The sequence below is a fragment of the Biomphalaria glabrata genome, chromosome 17, assembly GCF_947242115.1.
Source record: "Biomphalaria glabrata chromosome 17, xgBioGlab47.1, whole genome shotgun sequence".
In the NCBI taxonomy this organism is placed as follows: Eukaryota; Metazoa; Mollusca; class Gastropoda; family Planorbidae; genus Biomphalaria; species Biomphalaria glabrata.
This window is the reverse complement of record NC_074727.1, coordinates 13,940,651-13,959,238: the sequence shown is the minus strand read 5'-3', so window position 1 is coordinate 13,959,238 and position 18,588 is coordinate 13,940,651. Positions and strand designations below refer to the sequence as shown.

Sequence of the window (18,588 nt, the reverse complement as noted above, 5' to 3'; positions counted from 1 at the left end):
AAGAATAAAAATGACCTTAAGCAAAGAAAGAAGACATTTGTTTATAGATGTCGCCAAATATTATTATAACATTGCCTCCAGCAGTTTTTATAAGGAGGCTCCCATTCTACGCTCGCCATGAATAAAGAGACTTGAATTCCGTCTTGGTGTAGTGGTTGTGAAGGGAGCTGTGTGGCCTACAACGATGGCGGTGCATCGGATACGTTTGTGTATTTTATTTGGTTTTAAACATGTCAATGATTTATACCCTCGTTGAGTTACTTTCTCTAGATTTAATTTGTAATAAATTTAAAAGGGTTCAACTCAACGAGGACAGGATGGACAGGACCTCATAACAGTCTTTCGAACAGTTTCTTCACAAGCTCCTTGTCTTGGGCGGGACTCCGTTGTTTCTATAATGTCAACATTTCTTTGAAGTCTCTAACAGTGTACGAGCTAGAGCGCACCATGCACTAAGTTGAATGGCGGTGTGCAAGGCAAGGTTATAGCAATATGTATACAGTTATTTATTTTTTTTTCACTTTATTTTCCAAAAGTTACATTGCAAAAAACAAACAAACGAATTTTATGGTATCACAACAACAAATGTAAAAACTTTGTTTAGAAATAGTTCATAGTTCTTGCGTTCATTTGCTTGTCCTCAGAAGTTTTTATGGATGGTGTGTTGTCAGTACTCAGTCATTCTGTAACTGTGGGGGAGGCTTGTGTATACAGGCTCTGTTATCTTGTAGTCGCAGATATAAAGGTTGACCTCTGAGACGTCCGCCACTTAAACTGTTTTTATTTCACTGAATTATACAAGCGACCCCCCAAACTGTCGCCCAACTGCCTCTGCTGCGCAGAAATGGAACTCTCAAACCTAAACATCAACGCATGTCGCCTTAGAATGTCGACAGCAGCACGCCGAAAGTTTCTACGTCCTCCTTCCCAATGCCCAGACTTCCAAGACATCAAGAGCTCAGCTTTGCACCAGGACTGCAACCTTAACAACGTGGGCGTCTGCGAAGATGAAATGAGCCCGGAGTTGACTCTCATGCTCATGGTCCAGCTTATCTTAATTGCCTTGCAAACACTGAAAAACCCAAAAGGGTCCACACTGAGAGACATCCGCAAGATTCTCTACAAGGCCGGGGTGATTGATGAGACCACCGATATCCGCAGGGCAATGATCGTCGCCCTCAAGTACGGGTTAATAGCCAGGCCAGTGTGGGCGGTGAAGGCAGGGATATACGGAATATACGTAGAAGGAGATGGTGTCCCCATTTACGCGGGGAGGAAGAGCCGGCCAAAGCAGAGGAAGCACCGGAAAGATACGTTTCCGTCAAAAACCGAAAAGAAGAAAACCCAGAAGGCCAGAGTGTTGAGGAGGAATAACCGCCAGCAACGAACCAACTGCGTAGCCTCGAGGCGCGCACCAAGAAAGCCTGCATCCGCATCTAGTGGGGCAAAGAAACGAAAAGTGATTCCACGCCGCTAGTCTTTCTAGAAAAGGGCAACAGTATGGGAGTGTCGCGAGTCATGACCTGCAGTTTGACGTCCAAACATCGTCTTTGCGGTGCTACTGTGACGTCATAGGCAAAAGGTTACAACCTCGACTCGGATTCATCAAAATATTTTATTTTTTTTTGGAAAATGTAAAAAAATATTTTTTCCTTTGTTTCTCTCGGTCCTTTTCAGGGCCAACCAAATAGTCCAAATTCTAAAAAGGTGAGATGTACTTTATGAGACTTCAGATAAGTTTACAGAGTAAAGTATTGTTATAACACTGCCATGCACTAAACACTAAGAAGGGAGCAATGTTATAACACTGCCATGCACTAAACACTAAGAAGGGAGCAATGTTATAACACTGCCATGCACTAAACACTAAGAAGGGAGCAATGTTATAACACTGCCATGCACTAAACACTAAGAAGGGAGCAATGTTATAACACTGCCATGCACTAAACACTAAGAAGGGAGCAATGTTATAACACTGCCATGCACTAAACACTAAGAAGGGAGCAATGTTATAACCCCTCCATGCACACCACCATTCAAGATAGTGCAGAAGGTGCGCACTGCTAGAAACCCGACTAAAAAGGATGTTGACATAGGAAGAAGAAAACAGGTTCCGCCCAAGTCTAGAGCCGAGACTGTTTTATGTAGTTGTGATGTATCTGTAAATAAACATCGTTATTAAGAGTAACAAAAAAACTAAAACAAATTAATTCCACGTATCTTATTCATGGTAAACCAGTAACACAAACTAAAAACTCAAAATACCTAGGTGTTATATTAAATGAAAATCAAAATGCATCCTCTGTTTGGGACCCCTCAACTCAAGAAAATATTAAGAAACTGGAACAGACACAAAATAGAGCATTTGACTAGAGTAAAATCACTAAATTTAGAAAGTCTTCAGGTGAGAAGACTCAAAAATAAAGTAGCAATTATACATAAAACACTGAACCATAATCAGTATTATATGAGATAAGAAGATAAGGGAAAATAACCGCTAATTACTAACCATCCGTATGGAAATTACAGGATTTAGCTCCCTTTCTGCTATCTAAAAAAAAATTATTAATACTAAATGATTAATTAATTGGTAAATTTTTGGATTGATTCGTGTATTAGGAGTTATGGTAGATACATGTTACAAAAATAGTATATCCAATATACACACACACAACTCTCATTAAGTATAATTTATTTCCCATATTTCGAAATCAAACAATATAATTAATCACAAACAATTTATTAACTTTTTTTTATATTATTTTTTTTAATTGATTCATGTCTTGTCAAATTCAATAAATAATTGTGCAAAGTTTTGACTTGATCCGAGAATGATAAATGAAAAAAAAAATGTATCAAAAATTTTACCAGGCAATCAGACAGACTGAGTTGATATAAAGCTTGTAAAAAGGACTACAAAAGTATTGCTTAAACTTTAAACTTCTAAAAAATAATTTGTTAACTGATGGCAGAAACAGAGAAAAACAAAACAATATAGGAGGTAGAAAATTTAGAGGGTTGCTCGTGGTTGAAGGGCACTAATAAACAGAAACAGATGACATTAACATCATCTGCCCTATAGATCGCATGGTCTGAAAGGGGAACTTTACTTTAATTAAATAAATGTAGCGCTGTTACCAAAGATAACGTAGGGCCCAAGGGTCTGTCAGAACATGACCGACATTACAAGCCAAATAATAATTAAAAAAATACTTTTTTACACGTTTATATAAGAGATAGAACCGCACAAATAATGTAATAGATCTCATTACTACAAGATTTATATCCCTTTTCTGAGAAAAACAAAAATTTATTAATTGATTAAGATTAATTGATAAAATAATTGGTCAGTTTTTTTTTAATGCTTCATGTTAGGGTCAAAAAAATAAACATGCAAAGTTTCAACTTCAGCTTAGAATAGGAAGTGGGTGTACAAGATGTGTATCAGACATAGGAAGTGGGTGTACAAGATGTGTATCAGACATAGGAAGTGGTTGTACAAGATGTGTATCAGACATAGGAAGTGGGTGTACAAGATGTGTATCAGGCATAGGAAGTGGGTGTACAAGATGTGTACCGGACATAGGAAGTGGGTGTACAAGATGTGTATCAGACATAGGAAGGGGTTGTACAAGATGTGTACCTGACATAGGAAGTGGGTGTAAAAGATGTGTACCAGACATAGGAAGTGGGTGTACAAGATGTGTACCAGATATAGGAAGTGGTTGTACAAGATGTGTACCAGACATAGAAAGTGTCTGTACAAGATGTGTACCAGACATAGGAAGTGGGTGTACAAGATGTGTATCAGACATAGGAAGTGGGTGTACAAGATGTGTTCCGGACATAGGAAGTGGGTGTACAAGATGTGTATCAGACATAGGAAGGGGTTGTACAAGATGTGTACCTGACATAGGAAGTGGGTGTACAAGATGTGTATCAGACATAGGAAGTGGGTGTACAAGATGTGTATCAGACATAGGAAATGGGTGTACAAGATGTGTAAAAGACATAGGAAGTGGGTGTACAAGATGTGTATCAGACATAGGAAGGGGTTGTACAAGATGTGTACCAGACATAGGAAGTGGGTGTACAAGATGTGTACCAGACATAGGAAGTGGTTGTACAAGATGTGTACCAGACATAGGAAGTGGGTGTACAAGATGTGTACCAGACATAGGAAGTGGGTGTACAAGATGTGTACCAGACATAGGAAGTGGTTGTACAAGATGTGTACCAGACATAGGAAGTGGGTGTACAAGATGTGTACCAGACATAGGAAGTGGGTGTACAAGATGTGTACCAGACATAGGAAGTGGTTGTACAAGATGTGTACCAGACATAGGAAGTGTGTGTACAAGATGTGTACCAGATATAGGAAGTGGTTGTACAAGATGTGTACCACACAGACAGGTGGAGATTTACTATGACAGATCATCAAAATATGTTTTCATCAGCTAGGTCTTTATGTTCACTTTGAATGTAGTGAAGCCTGTTGTTTGATCTGAAAGGGTAGCGAGTTCCAAACCTTTGGTCCGTACACTGAAAGACCTAACTTTTGATTTTGATAGGAATGCGAGGCACAAATGAAAGCGTCCATGGAGCGCAGGGAGAAACATAAAAAGGTTGTTTACAGTTCCTTGTTTACATTTCATTGGATTCTAATTCTAGCATCAAGAAATACACAGAATCAAAGGCATACACATCATCACTTACGTGAGTATTTGAGTCAAATCACTACAATATATATATATCTTTTTAGAAATACACAGAATCAAAGGCATACAAATTATCTCGTAGGTAAATATTTGAGTCAAATGATACCAGAAAAAATATATTGCATTCATGCAACAGAAATAAACAGAATCAAAGGTATATACTATACACATTGTCAGGGTACATAAGTATGTGAGTCAAATCCCAAAAATATTTTTTTTTTCATTTTAGCATTAAAAAATACACAAAATGAAAGGTATACACATTATCACTATACATAAGTATTTGAGTCAAATCACACAAAAAAAATTATATATTCTCATTCTAGAAACAAGAAATTAACAGCAGAACTAAAGCTATACACATATTGTTGCACTGCATATGATATGTGTATCTCAAGGCAAATTCCCAAACAAATTCAGACAATTTTTAGAAATAAATAGCTAAAAGTAATTTACAACTGAAAATCACATTCACAAGAAGAAATTTGAAAGAAACTTATTGCTGTAGAATGAGAACTTCCCAAAAATGACAGCTTAGGAATGGAGTAAAATAGGCAAATGACAAGGTCACCTATAATATTGCGCTTCAAGTCCTTGTCTTTGTTTTTTTATGAAATGCCTTAAATTACCGCCCTTATCTTTACTCTGAGATAGAAAAGAATGCACAGGTATATGTACTGTTGAAAAGTTAGAGGAGACAACTCAAAGAAGAATGGCGGATTGATGCAAAATTAGGTGTAGACGAGCCACAGCAGACAAACATCGACTGTAAGGACTTGGATTTACTTCCGTTACTCTGAGTCCAGTCCTGTCCCCCTTGTCAGTCCACGCTCTCAGGCGACCCCCCTCCCCAATCCTAGACCAATTGTCATAGAACGTTGATATGTAACGTCACAGCTTGTGGGCAGTGTAGACCAATAGCTCGTTGGCACAGGTCGAGGCCTTCTATAACAAATGGTCTCGCCCTCGTCAACACTTCTACTGTTATCTACGATTAAGTCAACACTTTGTTCTGTCATCTACTGATTAAGTCAACACTTTGTTCTGTCATCTACTGATTAAGTCAACACTTTGTTCTGTCATCTACTGATTAAGTCAACACTTTGTTCTGTCATCTACTGATTAAGTCAACACTTTGTTCTGTCATCTACTGATTAAGTCAACACTTTGTTCTGTCATCTACTGATTAAGTCAACACTTTGTTCTGTCATCTACTGATTAAGTCAACACTTTGTTCTGTCATCTACTGATTAAGTCAACACTTTGTTCTGTCATCTACTGATTAAGTCAACACTTTGTTCTGTCATCTACTGATTAAGTCAACACTTTGTTCTGTCATCTACTGATTAAGTCAACACTTTGTTCTGTCATCTACTGATTAAGTCAACACATTGTTCTGTCATCTACTGATTAAGTCAACACTTTGTTCTGTCATCTACTGATTAAGTCAACACTTTGTTCTGTCATCTACTGATTAAGTCAACACTTTGTTCTGTCATCTACTGATTAAGTCAACCATTGCACTGTCATCTACTGATTAAGTCAACACTTTGTTCTGTCATCTACTGATTAAGTCAACTCTTTTGTACTGATAACTAATTGATGAGGCAAGGAATCGCAAGCACAAACTGGTGTCGTCACGTCTTGAAATTAGCCTCGGTCATAAAGCTCGCCTCCGTTGATAATTTCGAAGGCTTCACCCTCACTATCATCATATACTATATACTATCATACTATTATACCATCATACTATCGTATACCAACATTTGCTGATGTGTAACATCAACTGGACTTGGACTTTGAAACCTGCACACTACACACTACATTAAGTGACGAACAAAACATTTGTTTACAGCAGCAGATGGTCGTGTGGTTAGGGATTCGAAGTGACGTCACAATGGTTTCGACTTCTTCACTTCAAAAGTCCCACACGCCCCCAACCTCTCTCGTATCTGATTACTCTTTAAAGTGACCGGCTTCTAAATTTTCTCTAATTTAAAGTTTGTCTACATTAGCTCCCTCTACTAAGTGTCTTTTTCCTGACTTGATGATCGCCCTTAGGACATTTTTTCCCAGCTCGTGAAGAATACTAGTTCCGCTTTGAATGGCTTGGAATGACGTCAAAATACTATCTGGCTTTGGGTGCGTGTAATGAAGCGCTGGAATAGAAAACGAAGATGCCATGTTTACGTAGGCTTATAAGTAGGCTATAATAACATATGATCAAAGTAAAAGTAGATCTATTCATTGTAATAGGGTCTTTTTTTTATGTAAAGTACTTCATCAGATCTGTATATTATAATTTTGAAACTCTGTTCCTACTACAATAAGTATTGAAATAATTTTATGGGAAGCAACTCAGCGACAAGGGGGCATAATGCCGGCACAAGTGTAACACTCAAAAGAATACGCCAATCCGATTTCGTTGTATACAGAGTAATTTATAAGAAACGAATCGCGGACTGTCAGGAAGAACAGTTTACCAAAACATTGGTAGAGTTAGACTACGCGAGTGGCAGAAGCGAACCCAATGCCTAACAGCCTAACATCATAATCTTTTCTGACTCATCGTTGAGTTACTTGCCTTTGATTTACAGCAATATTAATCGTGCATTTAGAAGTGCACACAGACCTCATGAGACCTTGTGCACTTCGTGATAGACGAGAGTTTTGTTAGGGTTAGGGTTAAAAAATCTGTCTGAAGCATACTTTAGTTGTTGTATCTTGATAGTAAAAGCTGTGTATGTATGTTTTGAAATAAAGTTTAAATCTGACTGAAGCATTCTTTGTTGTATTTTGGTAGCAGATCTATATCTGACTGAAGCATTCTTTATTTGTTGTATTTTGATAGTAGATCTAGATCTGACTGAAGCATTCTTTACTTTTTGTATTTTGATAGTAGATCTATATCTGACTGAAGCATTCTTTGTTGTATTTTGGTAGCAGATCTATATCTGACTGAAGCATTCTTTTTTGTATTTTGATAGTAGATCTAGATCTGACTAAAGCATTCTTTACTTGTTGTGTTTTGATAGTAAATCTAGATCTAGATCTGACTGAAGCGTTCTTTACTTGTTTTATTTTGATAGTAGATCTAGATCTGACTGAAGCGTTCTTTACTTGTTTTATTTTGATAGTAGATCTAGATCTGACTGAAGCATTCTTTACTTGTTGTATTTTGATAGTAGATCTAGATCTAGATCTGACTGAAGCATTCTTTACTTGTTGTATTTTGATAGTAGATCTAGATCTACATCTGACTGAAGCATTCTTTACTTGTTGTATTTTGATAGTAGATCTAGATCTAGATCTGACTGAAGCATTCTTTACTTGTTGTATTTTGATAGTAGATCTAGATGTAAAAGCCTGTAACTGGCTTTTGTCTGTATGCGTTGGTTTTGTTTTTTTAAAAGGGATATCACATTTGAAGGCTAGACAATGAACAATAACAGCTGATCATAAGCCAACTTCCATCTAATATAATATGATAAGACGTTCTAATGCGATAAAAGTACATTTCTTGTTCCATATGCTAGGATAAATGTGTACACATTCTCCTTCTTCCCTAGTGCTATTAGAACATTGAGTCAGCCAGGAAAACCAATGACTTGGCAGAGTTAAATTCATTGACTAACATGCATGACTAGATTGACCTAGGACCTAGGAACACGCATAGGATGTAATCATCTTTTTTTTTTGAAGTAACGTCTGTATTTTATAAGAAGAAGAATGCGACTTCTCGAGTTCAGCAACAGTTCCCATCAATGAATCACAAAAGAACCTGTTCAAGTCCTTGGGAGCTATCAACATGCCCCTTATCACAAGCAGTTGTGAGCATTAGCGTAGCAAGATCAGGGCCGGTCTTATGCTACTGCAACCTATGCGGCCGCAGAGGGCCCCGCCCTTTCATAGGCCTGCGCGAATTCTAGGTGTAAATTATTAAAATAAACCATTTTAACTTATTATTAAAGAATTTTTTGGAATTCTCCTGAAATTGTAAAATATACAAAAAAAGTCATGAAACTCTCCTGAAATTATTAAAATCTTCTGAATACTGATGCAAATCTCCTTAAAAACAGACACAATTGTCATTTCGGGGTGTCATTAAATATGTCAAACGCCAATCCTACTTGCGATTTAAAAAAAAAGACATTGTCAGCTTTCATTTAATAAAAAATGTAATAATAAGGCAAATTTTAACCAAAACAAGAAGTTCAAATACTTAATTTACTTGAATAGTCACTGGCCTACAAAAATAGATCAAAATGTATCTCGACCTCTTTACAAATACGAAAGCGATATTTTGCTCGTAGATAGTCAATCTAAAAGTCAGAATGTTTATCTTTTTTTTTTGTTGTTGTATGAATCAAATGCAAAGACGAATTTATTTTCCAATACAAAATCTTAATTTTCACGTATTATCCTTATCCCTACCCAGACTAGGCCCCGCGCAATCCGTTTCGCATAGGGCCCCCTCAATCTGTAGGACCGGCCCTAAGCAAGGTAGGGTTCAGGAATACGACATTAGGCCCCCTTGTTATGAAGTGTGTGTGTGTATGTGTGTGTGTTTCCAAGGTAATGGTGAAAAGAGGGAGCATTCCTTTTTGGTCTTGGAGAGGGAGCATTCCTTTTTGGTCTTGGAGAGGGAGCATTCCTTTTTGGTCTTGGAGAGGGAGCATTCCTTTTTGGTCTTGGAGAGGGAGCATTCCTTTTTGGTCTTGGCGAATGATAAAGTCACGACTTATCAAAAGTTATGTCTAGAACGGCAGACGATCTAGAGCAGGGGTGGGCAAATTACGGCCCGCGGGCCACATGCGTTCTGGGTTCGAATCCTGGTGAAGACTGGAAATGAGTCCACCCAGCTCTAATGGGTACTTTTCATTTCTTGAGGAAAAGTAAAGGCAGTTGATCGTTGTGCTGGCCACATGACATCCTCGTTAACCGTATGCCACAGAAACAGTTGACATTTACATCATTGTCTCATAGGTTTGAAAGGGAACTTTACTCTTTCTTTTTAGTTATTAAAACTATACTACACCTACATCGGTTCAGTTGTACTAGCTGTTTGGAGTTACAAGCCAATGACCGATTCTCAACACTCCTCTGGTTGAGTGTGACTGAGCCCAAATTTAGCCATAGTGTCTCTAATGGAGACATGAGAACAAGACATAAGACATACAACAGATAAAGTACACATGTTCCTCAGTAGTTAGAACGAGGCCCTCAAACTTCGGGTAACTTGCAAGGCTTTCTAATCACGTAATGTTCTGAATGTGTTTGTCCCTAGTTTATGAACCTGCAGAAATGGTCCTAACGGGGTCAGAGCAACAAAAAAAGCCCCGAAGACTTCTTACAATACCGGTTAGATGCTTGAAAGTAACTAGTTTTTGAAGCATCTTTGTTAAGATTGTTGTTTATCTACTCACTAGAGAGTCAATGGTAATCTCGATCTCAGTTTCCAAGGACCAATTTCTAGAATACTTTGAATGACACGTCTAATTGAGGTTGCAACATTTGAAATGTGCAATTTAACGGTAAATGCACAATCTGAACATTTGTACTTTTGTTTTGTATTAACTAGAGGAGACTGATGAGGCTTTATCCCTCGAGTTCGGATTCAGATCGTTCAACTATTTTTTTAATAAATGCATAAAAAAGCGATCATCCAAACGTCCCGTTCTTTCTTCCCCACCCCTTTTCAAATGTACCAGACAAGTGATAGGATCATAGCGTATTGATAAAACTAATATTAAATTGCGCTAAAAAAAAACAAAATTGGTAAAAATATTTATAATCCGCACATATTTTTTATTTTAGTCTAGATTCATTACAAATTTAATTACATGAATAATCCAAACTAATTGATACAACTACACTTAATGTAAGCTTTTAATAAAAAGTATTTTTATGTTGTTGTACTTTTATATTTAAAGTAGCAACATGATTTTTAAAAATGTCATAAGAATTCCAATTAATCTACACTGTTTTGGAGGCCATTATTTCGGACGCCACCGTGACAACTTGTGACTCTTATCGTCACACATGTTCAAATGAATCATTTGAATATTCATAAGCTATGTTGAATATATATTAGCAGTGAGAGTCCTTGAACCATGCCAGTTCTACTAGGGCTAAGCTATAATTTAGTATAATAGTTTAATATATCTAAGGGAAGCTACTAAACCATAGATCAAGATAAAAGACAAATTATGTTTATTGCACAATTGAAATGATAAAATTACCAATAATGTAATTGATTATTGGTTCATATTTTGTTAGATACAATAAATAATTGTGTTTTTTTTTTAACTTGATCCGAGAATTGGTGTGGGAGAAATAACGTGTTCAAAATTTGTAACAGACAGAATGAGTCCCTATTGTTCTTGTAAGGTTTATAGCAGTGGCGTCATTAGGTTGGGTGTCACCCGGTGAGGTAAGGTCAGGGTGTCACCCTTGCTCGACTTTCCCCTTAAATCTTACCAATAAAAACGTAAAATTGTTTAGTTCTTTCTTTGTTGCGTCATAATATAATGAGTTAATTCCCTACATTCGTTGATAATTGTTACTGAACGTTATAGTGATTGTCGATTCTATACTAAAATTTCATAGTTTCCAACACTATATCATTGGTTATTGTAAAGTTTAAAATTTAAAATTTTAAATTACAAAAAATATTTAACATAACTCAACATGCTTTCCTTAGTAGACTTTAAAGAGCTCCTAACGGAAATAGTTAAACATTACAGTGTTAGTTTTGTAAGCACGGTGAATTTATTAATCAGTAAAAAAAATAATAATAACAATTATTTTTATTACTAAGCTTAGCATTTAAAAGCGTACAAGAACTTTTCAGGATTTCAAACTTGAAAACTTATAAATAACTTTAAAGTCAAAATCTTTTGTGATTTCGTTTTCAATGGACAGAGTTGCCAGATTGCCAGATTTGAAATTAATGTCTCTAAAGTTCTTAATTGAAAGTTCTTAATTAATTTTAGTTTTAAAAAGCTTCTTTCAAAAGACACAACATTGACATGCATTTGGCAAGAAGCTGTTGAAGACTTAAGTAAAGGGCGTGTAAATATTCCTCGTTCCATCGGTATTCCATTTTAATTGTTAAATTCAAGTACTTCCCAGTTTTAGCTTCTTCAAAATTAACTTTTACTGCCACAATAAGTAATCAATTAAAATATCGTGTCGTCTGTCTCAAAGCTAAAGGGATCAAAGCACTCTAGTATTAATCTCTGGTTCTTATCTATTAAGAGAGGGCATACAATTTAATTCAGGAAGTATTTTATGAACTTTGACCACATAGCTTAAATAAACAATGCACACATCCATTCAAATTGCGTTTCTGTTTTTTTTTTAATCGCCTGCAATCCTTCACGAATTCCAAATATTGTAGCTAATTATCTTATCCATGAGCTCAACACCTCGATAAGTCAGGCCCAAGAGTGTGAAGATATCAGGACTATCAGCTTTCTATATCTTTGAAGAGAAAATCCAAAAACATTTTTGTTATTTGAACGATACCATTGCTAATGTCAAAAAGTTATAGTTTCAGAGATCTAAGTTAGGTGTTCTATGATACAAGATGCCACAGTACTTTGTAGCATTTGTCTCTTTACGGCATTCGCTGGCCTATCCACTGGCCATGTTCCATTCTATAAATTTAGGCGGATCAGCCAAGATCTAGTTCTTTGTCTCCTTTCACTTAAACTGGAATCAACTGTCTCTTGTTCATCACCATAATCTGTCCATCACTAGTGTTAAACAGAGCTGCGCACCATATGCGTCTCGCGTTTAATCTGTCCATCACTAGTGTTAAACAGAGCTGCGCACCATATGCGTCTCGCGTTTGATCTGTCCATCACTAGTGTTAAACAGAGCTGCGCACCATATGCGTCTCGCGTTTGATCTGTCCATCACTAGTGTTAAACAGAGCTGCGCACCATATGCGTCGCGCGTTTAATCTGTCCATCACTAGTGTTAAACAGAGCTGCGCACCATATGCGTCTCGCGTTTGATCTGTCCATCACTAGTGTTAAACAGAGCTGCGCACCATATGCGTCTCGCGTTTGATCTGTCCATCACTAGTGTTAAACAGAGCTGCGCACCATATGCGTCTCGCGTTTGATCTGTCCATCACTAGTGTTAAACAGAGCTGCGCACCATATGCGTCGCGCGTTTGATCTGTCCATCACTAGTGTTAAACAGAGCTGCGCACCATATGCGTCGCGCGTTTGATCTGTCCATCACTAGTGTTAAACAGAGCTGCGCACCATATGCGTCGCGCGTTTGATCTGTCCATCACTAGTGTTAAACAGAGCTGCGCACCATATGCGTCGCGCGTTTAATCTGTCCATCACTAGTGTTAAACAGAGCTGCGCACCATATGCGTCGCGCGTTTAATCTGTCCATCACTAGTGTTAAACAGAGCTGCGCACCATATGCGTCGCGCGTTTAATCTGTCCATCACTAGTGTTAAACAGAGCTGCGCACCATATGAGTCGTGCGTTTTATGGAGAAAAGTAATTACAAAATAATGCCTCGGAATAATCGTAAAAATAACTTTGTTTTAATCAGTAGTTGTTAATAGATAAACTCCATAGCGTGCGTGTTAATGGCTGTTGGACATTTTTATCAGCCCAAGAGATGTGCTTTCTATGTGTCAATATGGGAATTCAGCAAGCCACGAATGTTTACATTTTAAGTGGGGATAACCCATAGTGGGTTCTATTTCCTAATCAAGTCTTTCTTTATCATTGTTACTTCCCTTCTATTTTTAATCATCCGCCCCTTCCTCCCCCCCCCCCCAAATACTGTTTCCAATATTGCGGAAGATAAAAAATAAGAACTTTTATAATGCATAATACAGACTTAAAAGAAGGTTTGACATTATTATCAGGTAGTTCTCTTCTGCTGTAAAGTAAAGTTCCCCTTTCAGACTTTGCGGTCTATAGGTTTCTGTGGCCTACGGCTAACGAGGGTGTCATGTAGCCAGCACAAAGATCCCGAAATAAAAAAACCCAAGTCTTCACCAGGATTCGAACCCAGGACCCACGGTTAGAAGCCAAACGCTTTACCGCTCAGCCACCGCGCCTCTTCTGCTGTAGATTATAAATATAAAACAAAACAACAGAGCGTTCAACGAGTAACGTGATGTATGTACCCCTTGACTGGCCATGACCAGTTGAAGCGCTTTTTTATATAATTAAAACGCATTTTCATTCTCTTTTTTTGTACAACAATTTACACAATTGTTTTGTTCTGTACATTCAAGCGTATTAACTCTTTATCTCCGTAATTATTTTCAATGTTCTGAATGTTCTGACACAAATGTTCATTTTTCATTCTTGTACTCTACCCCGTTATAATTAAACTTCAATATGTTTGTAATCATAAAACGTTACATTTGATTTAGATTTATAGGAGAATGCATAATCTTTTTATACATAACACATATAAGTTTATAACACCAAAAATTAATTCAAATTGAATAGGTCAAAAGATTCTCATCTATGACAATAAAAACTTTATAACACGGCTTGTCTTCGAAACCGAAGATTAGTGAGGAATGCAGTATTTCCCGTGGCTGCGCAGCCCCAGCTGTGACCTACATATTTTGCCACATCCATGGCAAGCATAGCCATTGTCCGCAGGTGGTCGATTTAGATTTTCTTTTCGCCGTCTGCGTCTGTCCTCTGAAGCGGATTTTTCTTTTGGTCTCAACTGTGTATCCCACGGTCTTTGTGAGTGACCTTCAGCTGTCTCGCTTTTAGGTAACAAGCTTTTAGTGCATTCGATAAATGGAAAAGTTCATAAGGTGTCATGTCATTCAAAAGTTTGTTTTTATTCATGGTATAGCCCTGCAGTGACTGCATAATCAAATGTTTTGAAGCTTTCCCGATTGTAGCTAATGTTTTCAATCAGTTGGCAAAATTTAATTTTATTGGGTCAAATCATTAATTAGGAGAGAAAGAGTTAAAGATTCTCATCTTCATGTTTAGTTTATCGTCAAAATCCCCAGTAGGTCAGATTTATAACAATATGTGTGTGTGTGTGTGTGTGTGTGTGTGTGTGCATGTATTAAGAAACCATCCTGAAAAGTTTGTTTCGTATTTGTCCTATGTTTGTTAGTTTTCCTTTGATATAAATTCTGCTTCAGTCAGTTTAACAGGTATAATATTTGATTTGTTATTGTTTTAGTAAGAACTTCTTAATTAGTAATTTCCCTTTCTTTGTATTTACAGCAATTGTATTGACGGAGATATGAGTTCTAGTCTTAGAAAGAAATTCTTTACCGTAGGTTTCATTCTGTTTAAAGTCTCTGGTCGGTTGAGAAGCCTGGCTCTCTGGCCTCATGTAATCGTCATGCCAGGCTGGGTGACAAACACCGACGTAGCAGATAGTCTGAGGTAGGACAAAGGAAAAAATAATGTATCGATTTTCATTCTGACATTAACAAAAGGAAACATCCATAAAGAAAATATAGTCAGTGTTTATGTAACAATAAAGTAACAATTAAAATAAATTCTGTAACAAAGTAGGAAATCTTATATGAATCTTTTAAAGACACTACTGGATTTAGGCTTGCTATAACCCTAACATTTTTATTATAAAGCTTTTATCAACTCTGTCCGTCTGTCTGTCTGTCTGGTAAAAGTGTGTACACGTTATTTCTCCCACACCCACAATTATTCATTGACATAGACAAGACAAGAATTAATTTTTAAAAAGTAACCCATTAGAAATTGAATTACTGGTAATTCATTATTTTGTTTAATAACAACAAGGGAAACAAATACTTCAGTATTCGCAGCAATGGCTCAATTTTGTTGGGTTTACTCCCCTTAAATAATTGTTAACGCTGTTTCTCCCTCACGCATTTTCCGATCAAGTTGATATTTTACACAATTATTTATTGTACCTAACAAAGCATGAATCAATAAACAAAAATACTCAATTAGTCTATTAATTATTGGTATTTTGTTTTGTTCAATATAGAATAAGGAAGATAACTTGTACATTATTGGTAGACAGTTTCGGGGATGCAGCCCTCCCCCTATATATAAACTTTGTTATTTTTTAAAAAGATTTTGCTTGTTTGAGATATGGTACCCCTTATATGCATTATTATGCATTTTTTCCCTTGCTCTTTCTTCAAAATGATTGAAAATATCCCTGGAAACATTTTGCGTGGGCCATCTAGCAAGTTGGGCCAATAAGTTATAGCATATGTTACCTATAGGGTGAATTCTGCTCTGTTGAAAGGCTTGTTTCCCATTGAGGCTTTCTAAGGGGAAGACTTCCCTTTCCCTCGACTACTGTTTGTACCAGTAGGTTTTCCCAGGGACGACCAAATACACCCATTACTAGAGCTGTTATGCTCCAGCGCAGACTTAACTCTTTCTATCCTAATTGACGATCCCATCGTTGATTTGACCTCATTAAATTAAATTAATGCTTAACTTTATAAACTTTACTTTGTGTTCTATAAAAAGAGCATGCAGTCCCCTTTAATTCTGGACCAAATAAAACATTTTCTGATAACACACGAACAAGTTATTGAAGCTTAATCATAACAGGGAAGTGAACAAGTAATGAGCAAAATGAAGAATGCCGTCAAAACGTGGACAAATAATTACGGAGAGAAAGAATTAACACCCGAGCGAGTTCCCACATGCTCAGCGGTCAAAAAGCTCTTTGAAAAAAAAACAACTTCAGACGGGTTTCTATTGCTAAACCTTCAACGTTAATCTATACAGGGGAAGGTCTTGTTGAGAATTTCTCTATAGTTAGCGTCTATGTTGTTACTATTCTATTAGTCTCTAGTCTAAAACTTGTCCTAATTTCCTGTGTAACCCAAAGTCGTTGCTAGAGGTTATTTTATTTCTGGGCCTATGCGACTAGTTAAACTAAACCAATGTAGGCGTATTCAATTCTGAATGAAATAACATTTATTTTAAGCAAACTTGAATGCAACTTTTATTTCTAATTAGATGTAGAATCAAATTGAAATGAAATATATATTAGTAACACACATGAAATGTTAAGTTATACGAAATCAAACCTACTACAAATACATACATGTCTTTACTACATAACGTCTCGGTTATCTTCAGCTTTCACCTCCAGTCTTTTAAATTCCCTTTAATTACGTCACACCATCTCGTGGTTTCACCGGAAACTCCTCAGCTTACACAACCTAAACCATCCGCTCCCCTTTCCTTTATCCCCGTGCAGTGCTGAATAGCACTAAGCACAAAGGCAATAGGTGATTCTCGATAGCAAATACAGTGCTGAATAGCACTAAGCACAAAGGTAAATAGTTGATCGTTACATACACTCCATACAACTTTATGGTCCTGGAACTCTGACGCCTAATCGTATAATGGAATTGACATTTGTATATCTATTATTTGTAATTCAAAAAACGCTAGAGAAGTGTATTTGTGTATTATGGTTATTAAATTGGTAAACACAAGTTTGATTAGGTTTTCTACTAAGTGAACAACGTAACTACCTGAAGATGAGTATCTATAAATAAAGTGTCGGGATGGCGTTCGTACACTTTGTAAGGCATCAGAACTCCGTTAAATATCCACGATGAATCCCATTCGTACCTAAACAAGAGATATATCATTGCTTGAAGCTCAACAAATATGAATGCTTAGTTTATACTTTACAAACATTCCTCTGCTTATTTATTTATTTGTTCCTATGGTACATACTACTATATCCTAAATGGTCTTAACATATAATGTAATCTAAATGTCGCCAGCACTGATATGTGCTGATGAAATATGAACTGATACAATGTGCAGTGATACAATGCGCACTGATACTATGGGCAATGATAAAATGTGTATTTATACACTGTGCACTAATACAGACTCAATTACAACAGAGGAGGTTACCATGGCCATTACAGTCCAAAAGAAAAACAAAGCACCAGGGCTAGACAAAAGTGTCAGCAGAAATGCTAAAACACGGGGGACAATGTCTTGTTGACAGTACGATTGATCTCTTAAATCTCTACTGGCAAACTTCTAAAGTGCCTTAGGACTGGCAAAAAGGAATGATTGTAAAGCTTCCTAAAAAAAGAGCAACTTGGCAGATTGCAACAACTGGAGGGGCATTACTCTCCTCTCTGTCTCGGGCAAAGTTTTCAGTATTGTTCTGTTGAGACGGCCTCAGCAGTCTGTAGACGAGAGGTTCAGAGAAGCAAAAGTAGGCTTCCGAAGAGGCAGATCATGTACAGAGCAGATCTTCGTTCTACGAAATATCATAGAACAAAGTCTCGACTACCAACAACTGCTAATGATCAGTTTCGTAGACTTTAAGAAAGCGTTTGATAGTGTCCACCGAGAATCACTATGGAAAATAGTTAGAGAATATGGCATTCCTGAAAAAAAATCTTCCAGATTCTACGACAAATATACAGTCAATCTTCTGCTTTCGGTGTTCCGTGACGTGAACAGAATCGAATGACGGACTTGGACTTCGCTGACGACTTTGCACTACTCGGGTCTACAAGTAAATGTATACAAGAAATGACAGAGAGCCTAGATAGAGAGGCATCCCAAACTGACCTCCGCATAAACTTAGATAAGACTAAAAGTGTGCGATTGGATATAAGGCAAAGGGTACCCCCGTCAGACTTGGCGAATCAAAGCTTGAAGAGTTGGATAAGTTCACATACCTAGGCAGCATTATAACTAACGATATGGATGCCTACTATGACGTAGCGTGCCGAATTTGAAAGGCAGGGAGCATTTTCCAAAGGTTGCTGCCTATTTGGACAAGCCAAGCTTTTGGACATGAGACTAAAATACACCTCCTTTATACAATCGTCATCCCAACAGCAACA

At 37.1% G+C, this 18,588-nt stretch overlaps 1 protein-coding gene across 5 annotated transcripts in view; it reads right to left on the bottom strand.

Moving 5' to 3' along the window:
- Positions 1 to 2,747: 2,747 nt before the first annotated feature.
- The window catches only part of LOC106079746 (uncharacterized), a 55,547-nt gene continuing 39,706 nt past the window's right edge, over positions 2,748 to 18,588 (bottom strand). For all 5 annotated transcript variants that reach the window (XM_056015866.1, XM_056015867.1, XM_056015869.1 and 2 more), the window contains 3 exons: positions 17,242 to 17,341; positions 15,020 to 15,128; positions 2,748 to 6,877 (listed from right to left, as the gene is read on the bottom strand). In XM_056015866.1, the coding sequence (XP_055871841.1) occupies positions 6,714 to 6,877; positions 15,020 to 15,128; positions 17,242 to 17,341 (373 nt within the window). In that variant the 3' untranslated portion in view covers positions 2,748 to 6,713. The remainder of the gene's footprint in view (positions 6,878 to 15,019; positions 15,129 to 17,241; positions 17,342 to 18,588) is intronic.